At 44.1% G+C, this 7,464-nt stretch overlaps 1 protein-coding gene across 2 annotated transcripts in view; it reads left to right on the top strand.

Annotated features, from left to right (window-relative positions):
- Positions 1–3,828: 3,828 nt before the first annotated feature.
- The window catches only part of PODN (podocan), a 26,255-nt gene continuing 22,619 nt past the window's right edge, over positions 3,829–7,464 (top strand). Inside the window, exon 1 of one of the 2 annotated variants that reach the window (XM_042030716.1) lies at positions 3,829–5,083. In XM_042030716.1, coding sequence (XP_041886650.1) covers positions 5,047–5,083 — 37 coding nt within the window. In that variant the 5' untranslated portion in view covers positions 3,829–5,046. The remainder of the gene's footprint in view (positions 5,084–7,464) is intronic. The other variant, XM_042030717.1, reaches the window with a different exon arrangement.

Here is a 7,464-nt window from a genome sequence, read left to right on the forward strand (position 1 = left end):
CCCGGGGCTTTCAGGCTTGAGCATCTGCACAGACAATGTCGTTATAACATAGAAATCCCAGATTAAACCTTCAATTCCCATCGGCAGTAGGTAGAGGGAGTAGTGCAGAGGCTGGCGCAGCCTGCAGCTAGGCGAACCGGTCAGGCTTGTATTTCTCCTGCAGGATTTAAGGAGATGGAATAAAAGACGAAGTCGTGTATTTGGCCCACCTACCTGCTAATGTCTTATTTAGACATCTGTCTTGTATTGTTTCTTCACTTTCAGCACCTTCTTTATGTTACAACTTGCTGAGTAATTTTTACATATAACACTTCCTCTGATTTTTCTGGGAGTGAGGTTGGGGGGGGGGTGTCTTTTCTAGAAATCCCAAATCCTCCATGAACATTCTGCAGTCTTAGAATATGACAACTTTGAATAAATAAATGTTACAGTGGATAGAATTAATTTACTCTCATGAGGAAAAGCTCTGTGGTACAAAGCAGTTTTTGACAATATTAAGTTCTGTTACTCATTTTTTGCATAACTCAAAGCATTACCTACATTTGTACCATTTTAGAAATCTTGTTACAAAAGTTTTCTTTCTCACTCCCTAATGCTCTGTTGACCAAGCAACATTAAGTTCCTCTTCTCCAGCTAAAACCCCCTGTAGCTCTAGATCAGTGTTTTTAATGAAGTTTATGTGTTACTGCAATTGTGTTGTGCTAACTGGATTCCTTGGGGGCAGAATTAGAAAGGAAGACAGAGGTACAAAAAGGTGTCCAGTCACTGAACATAGCAGTGCTTTAATTTTGGTTTCAATGGCCTTGTGTAAAGGAAAAAAAATAAATTGTAATCTGCTAGGCAGAGGGTTTGGTGTTCTCAGACTCCCGGCTCACATGAGGGGAAATCTCAGCTTTAGACATTAAAATACTTGGGAGGGTTGTTCTTGCTTCTTGGACTCTAGTGAGTACCCCTTGCCAGCTCTTGGTTTGGGGTTTTTTTCCCAGCTGTAATAAATGTGACAGCCAGAGGTGTTGGCAGGTTGGCAGGTTTCTCTTACCTTTATTTTCTTTTGCAAAATACATGTAATTCTTGCATATTGGAATTTTCACTACAATGAAAAAAGCAAGAGAAGCAAATGATTTGTCAGTTGGAGCCAGAGCAGAGCCGATACCTGACTCAGCAGATGTGGCTTGCAGGAGTTAAGAGTGAATGCTTTGGTTTTGGAGGACAGCTTTTATTTTTAAACTTTTACTTGAGTTTTGTGTTTTCAGCTCTGCTGCTCTGCCTAATCAGAAATAGGTTCAGTGCAGAACTATACACTTACTTTTGAAAATGCATATATGTTCCACAGTCTGGCAGGTGGCATCATGGAGGCTTTGCCTGTCTACAGCAAGTCCTGGGACAGGGCAGTGTGGAATCTCTCTGGAAAGCAGCACAGTGAGGAGGCTGTGAACAGCTGAGCACAGTTCGTGGCAGCTGGGTTAAAGAGCTGTTTCTTTGGGGCAAAAGATCATTTCAGGATGCAGGAGGATGGGATAAAGGGCCTTGACTACATCTTCCCTCTCAGGACAGAAAAAACTACAGATAGTCAAGGCTGGTTTTGTCCATTTCCCATATGTCCAATTCGTCTGAGGTCAGATTCAACTCTTACCTCCTTGGAACAGGAAATCCATCGCTTCCTGTTCTGCAGAGCACCAAGAGCACTGCATGTCAGCTCTCGTTAAGCAGAAATGGGTAAGAATGCAATTAGCCTGGCGGATAAAAGGCAGGGAAAAGTCTCTTAACTATGAAAAATCAACACTTGAGGAAGCAAACCACATGTGGAGAACAAATGCTGGAAAAAGCCCCAACTGTTTGGAACAAATGCCTTTATTACTTAAATAAACAGTAGTGTAATTTGTTGGAGTGACAGTAGGAGCTGTTCTGTACCCTGTATCTGTAAGAAGAATTCATTGCTAACTTGAAAGCAGACGGCTTTGTATGGCCCTGGGTGAGTTTTCTGGGAAATGTTAGTTATATGCTGTGATACAGGAACAGAAACTTCCTAATAATGCTGCAGCAGGCTAAAAGGAACATGGATAGTATAAAACAAGTACAAAATATGCTGTGTCTGTATCCCATATTTCAGGTAGATTAAAAGCAGTCATGGATTTTAATTTTTTTTTTCTAAACAGTACATGTCCTCTGGGAGAACAGACATCTCGGAGTTCATTCGGATCAAGACACAGATGCCAATAGGCTCATGGCCAGGCACTGCTGTGAATTCTTAGGTTTGAAAAATACTTCCCTTCCTGCTTTGGAGACAAAACCCCCTATTATTCCTTGTGTTTTGATTATTCATGTTTTGAAGCAAAATGACTGCAAGTTACTTAGAAGAATTTTAATGATTTTTTTTATCTCCTTTCATATAAAGGCACGATACCAGCACATAGCAGTGAGCACTTCAGGAATGCCAGTATTTCTGTAGAGTCTGAATCAGATAAATAAAGGTGAGAGTAAAGAACGTTTTGTTACTTTTTAAGATACAACTAAAACCTTCAGAATGCCTCATGCCTCACTTCATGCAGATCACAAGTGAGCTGGTGCCTGGAGAACCACTGTTCTTGGAGCTCATGCTTCAGTAGATCTGCTTATACCTTTTGTTCTCTGCCATGTTGCTGTTTGACTGGCGTGTCTGTTATTTGAGCTTATAATATCACAACTAGATTTAGCCTGTTTAGGATAGTGTCAGTCGTTGCAGAGCTGAGCAGGTTTCACATGGAATATACTGCATAGTGCAGCTTGGCCCTGGACATGGCCTCATGCTGGGGTCTGCAACAGTTTCTTTGAAATCTAAGAGCTCAAGGTAGCCAAGGCTGTCCTGGACCTCCACCGGGTCTTTTTACTGCTGGGCAGCACAGAAGGTTGTGTCCTGCACAGGGTGCTGTGTGCCAGGCCCATGGCAAAGCAATGCTGTGACACACTGTCTGTCACAGCTGCCCCAGCAGCTGTTTGCCCAAGGACCTGGTTCTCTGCCATCTCTGTGGGCTGAAGAAATAATCATACCAAAGTTTAAACAGAGTCTTCAGCTTCAGTTTTTAAACCTGGAAATGTTTCTTCATGCAGGCTACAGCCACCACTCAGGCCCAGCAGCAGGGAACATGCAAGAGTACGAAGACTCAAGTTTGACTGGAAATGTTTCCCGCAGCTAATTCTGTGCTGTGAGTCTTGCAATGGAAATTCTTTGCTCTGAAAGTTCCAGAAAGCTGCACTGAACAGAAACAGTGGCTGCTGAGTCCATGTACCATGGCAGGGCATAGTCTTTGGCTTACTGTTGTGTCAGAACACCTTTACATAGATTTGACTCCAGCTCTGGTTTTCCTGGGAATTTGTGAGGATGATGGAAATGCAGCACTGGGCCTGGAGAAGGGAGATGGGGAGTCTGGGATATGTTGATGTAGGAGATAAGATGTGGAAGAAGTGAAAGCTTGGAGGAAGAAAAAAAAGCCTGTACAAGTAATTTGTAGCATAGTGTAAGGGTGTGTATCCCTTTGCACATGGGATATCTGATGTCTGACTCTTGTGTGCCTCTGTTTCCCCACTAAAGGAGGCACAATGCCCTGCTTTTTATAATGCCCTGTACTTCCTCTAGATGCTACCTGACAGCTAATTACTATACTTCTACAGAAAAAACACAGGTAAAAATGCACTTTTGGGGAAGGGTGAATGCTGGTCACTTCCTCTCCCTTGTGGGCTGCTCTGGCATCAGTAGTGAGTGAGGTAATCCCCCTACTCCTCCTCCCTGAAAAAATTGTGCACATTTTGTTGTATGGACTATACAGAAAGGGTAGCAGGCAAATGTGTCCTGGATCTCTGAGTCACTAGGAAAAAGCAGCCAGCTTTGTTTTGTTTTTATTTTTGTTTCAGTAAAAAAAACACTTCCCACTCAAACTTTTGAAACTTCCACGTGGCACACAGGGGGATCAGTTCCAGTTGATATAAGCCTGGATGAAGAGAGGGAGGAAATAACTTAATTGCTTTAGACTTTCGTTCAGCTGGAGAGGAAAGAATCAGTGTCCCTTCTTTGGAATCCAGCAAGAAGGTCGTGTTGTTGGTGAGGACAGATCTTCTGCAGGTTTTGTGGAGGTACTGTATGGAGCACTGCGGGGTACTCACAAAACAGGTGGCTTTATATTTAATATAGTAAGGGCTCTCAGGGACAAAAAGCTATGTTGCTTTCTTGGTAGTATTGCTGCACTTGGAGCATACTGTTATCAACTGTATGTTCCTGTTCTTTTCACCAAATAAGAAATGTGAGGTTTCTGGGCTGAATGTCTCTGTGTGTGTGTGTGTGTGTGCGCATGTGGTGGAAGGTTCTGATGTTGGTGCTGTTAATGTGAGATATAGAAGATAGAAAAGAGATTGAATGGATGGGGTGTTACAGCATATTTGGGGACTTTGCCTCTAAGACATTTGTAGCTTCAGCCTATGGATCCCTGGTCCCCGAAGATCAGTTGATGTGTTGAAAAGGAGGGAGAGTTAAAGGGGAGGGAGATAAAATGCAGGAAAAACTGCTGATCTATCTCCTCCTAGCTAATTTGAACCAGACCCCCAGAGAATGGGAGGACATTCCCACCTGGGAATGATTTGGGTTGAATGCAGCTAAACTCAAAGGTGCAGTAACGGTGCAGCTCCAGTGTCCTGCAATGAAATGCAAAAGCATGCACACTGTCTCTGCTTCTCTTCTGCCAATTCCTGCATGCTGGCTTTTGGCTTCGCTCATGGATCTTGCAAACTGCGTTGACAAAAGTAATGGGAGATTGTTTATTTCCCAAGTCTTTATATTCAGGCTGTAGCTGCTTCCTCTTTCCTACTCACATTTTCCCATATGGTGACTTTGGAAAATTCCTCTCTGATTTCGCTGGGAAGTGCAGGAAGCTCTCACTGGTAGAGGGTTGCCTGTTGCTCTCTCCAATTCTGCTGCTCACATCTGGAAAGGATCTGGCTTGGAAAGGGGAGACTTGCTCTGAGCTCAGTGCATGTTACTGACATGGCATGAGCTGAGAGCCTGTGGGGGCAAGAGAAATGTTCTTCTCCATTCATCTGATTTCTGACAGCAAAGGTGAGTTTTTCTATTTTTTTTAAAGCTGGCTTGTCAGACAACCTGCTACAGCAGCCTGCCTGTCAGCTGCAGCTTTTAGCAAGGGTACTCAGTGTAACAAACTCAGTTAACCTGTTGATTTTGGAGGAGAATCCTCTCCTTCAGTGAATGTTTTTCTCATCTCTGTGTATGTGTGTCCTGTGAGAATGTGTTTGGAGAATAATAGGTAACAGAGATTAGATATTTTGAAAGTGATTCTGTTGTTTATTGGGGGAACTGTAATCACTGAGAAGCATTCAGTAACTCCTGAAACTTCAGTTTACCTCTTGAGACTGTGCCTTTTGTAGCACTCTCGTGTTGTGAGGCATCAAAGTGCAGGTATCAGTTGTGTCTGGAGCCAGAAAGATACAGCCACAGACGCCCCTGAGCTGGTTTCAGTGTCACTTCAGTCTTTGGGTAGCAGGTCCTGATCCAAAGCCCTCCTATATCAAGGGAACAGGACTGACTCTTTCTAGTGGGTTTTGAGCTACTCCTTTAGAAGCTTTCTTAGTAAGGCTGTGAATCAGGCCCATGGGAATGAGTTGAAAGGGAGTGAGTTACTTCAGCCTTTCTTTGAACTAAAAGAAAATCACAATCATGCCTGGTTTTACTGCCTGCACTCCAGATGTACACAGATGTTCCTGTATCCAAAGTGTCTCACTGTGCTAGAGCAACATTCCCTCCAAAGGCATTGTAGCAGACACATGCATATTGATAAGGGGGTGAGATTTTCTCAAACACTTACTTGCAATAGATAGAATATTTCATGTTAATTTTTTAACATCTTTTCACCAATAGATGTGGAAAAGTCAGCATGTTGCAAATCTGTAGAGCCCAAGACCAACCACGATGTAACTGTGCTCTGGGAACAGTGCTGGTAGTGTTACAGCAGAGCTGACTGAGACCTGTATATACAAGGTTTTTTGTCTATAGTTTCTTTTGCAAGTATCTATAAGGGTGAGATGTTATAGAGGAAAAATACTTTCTTAGAGATCTGAAGTACTTTCTGAGATGATTTCCCCTAAAATTTCTGAAATATTTTCTGAGATTAGGTCACCAAATACTAAGGATTTTACTAATCCTCTGTTGGCATGCTCCATATGGCCAATTTTGGTCTCAGTATTAATATCTAGCTGCCATACAAGGAATGTTTTATAAAAGAGATGAATTTCATTATATTCAGCTATTACAGATATGAAAGCTGTAAAATAGTGGAGCAGGGGGAAGAGGGATCAAGCACATAATGATAAATACTTAAAATCATCAACCCAGCATGTTTGAAGCAAAGACCAGGACTAAAGCAACACCAGCATCCATATTTTGGGATGCTCTGCCCTGCAGTCCCACCTGCTCCCATTTCTTCAAGTATAAGTCAGTGTTTAAAAAAATTATTTAAGACTTTCATGACTGTGACTGAGAGCAGGATCTCTCCAATGCTTCCCAAGCACCCAAGCTCTCTGTGAGAGCTCCTGGTGCAAAGCTGCAAGGAGCTGTGGGCAGATGTAAATATAGACATGCAGTTCTGACAGCTGCCAGTCTGGCTCTGTGAGGTTCTTGTTTCTGATGCGAAGAAGGAATCTGGGCTAGCAGAGGTGAAGAGAGTACTTATTTCATAAGGTCATGAATCCATCGTGCCTTTTCACCTTAAAAGATCAGCCTAAGTGTTTCTCATCACTGTCAAATCCTTCTGTGAAGAATAGCTGAGAGGATAAACAAGAAGTCATAACCAACCCTGACTGCAAACCTTTATGTATGAAATCTGAGAAGGGCAGAAAGTGGGACCGAGGGGGCTGGGTTAGGGCCAGCTGGCTGCTCCAGTAGATACTCAGCTTCTGTTTGGATTATTTTAACCTGCGGCCAGAAAGATAAAAGCTGAACATTGGCCAAGTGTTTTAGGTTCAGATCAGCACTGTCCAAAATCCATAGGAAGCCCACTCTGTTTTCAGTAGGCGCGAGGTTTTGTTATTGCACGTGTAGCAGCCCCTCTGAGTCACCTTCTCCAGCCTCTATGTGTAAATAACGAGACGAGTTTCTTCCTATGCAAACCCGTGAGGAACGGTACGACCGACAGCCACATTGAACTAACATTGCATAACCTCTTCCCTGTATCTGCGGGATCATCTGGCGTTTCTCAATATGAAAAAAGCAATAAATAACCTGGGGAGTCGGGGTCAGTGCGGGGGATGCTGCCGGGCCGCCGGCTGTACCCGGGGCCCACTGGCTGCGCAGCGCCAAGCGCCTTGAGGGGACGCGAAAGCGCCCCGGGAGAGCGGGAGGCGGCGGCGGGGCTGGCCCCGGCCGGGCCGGGGTTGCGGGGCCGCGCCAGTGGTGCCCCCGCGGCGCTGGCCCGGGGCGCTGGCCCC

The sequence above is a fragment of the Corvus kubaryi genome, unplaced genomic scaffold (genome assembly GCF_017639235.1).
Source record: "Corvus kubaryi isolate FWS band 111438036 unplaced genomic scaffold, C.kubaryi_AGA036_p1.0 37334, whole genome shotgun sequence".
Taxonomy (NCBI): Eukaryota; Metazoa; Chordata; class Aves; order Passeriformes; family Corvidae; genus Corvus; species Corvus kubaryi.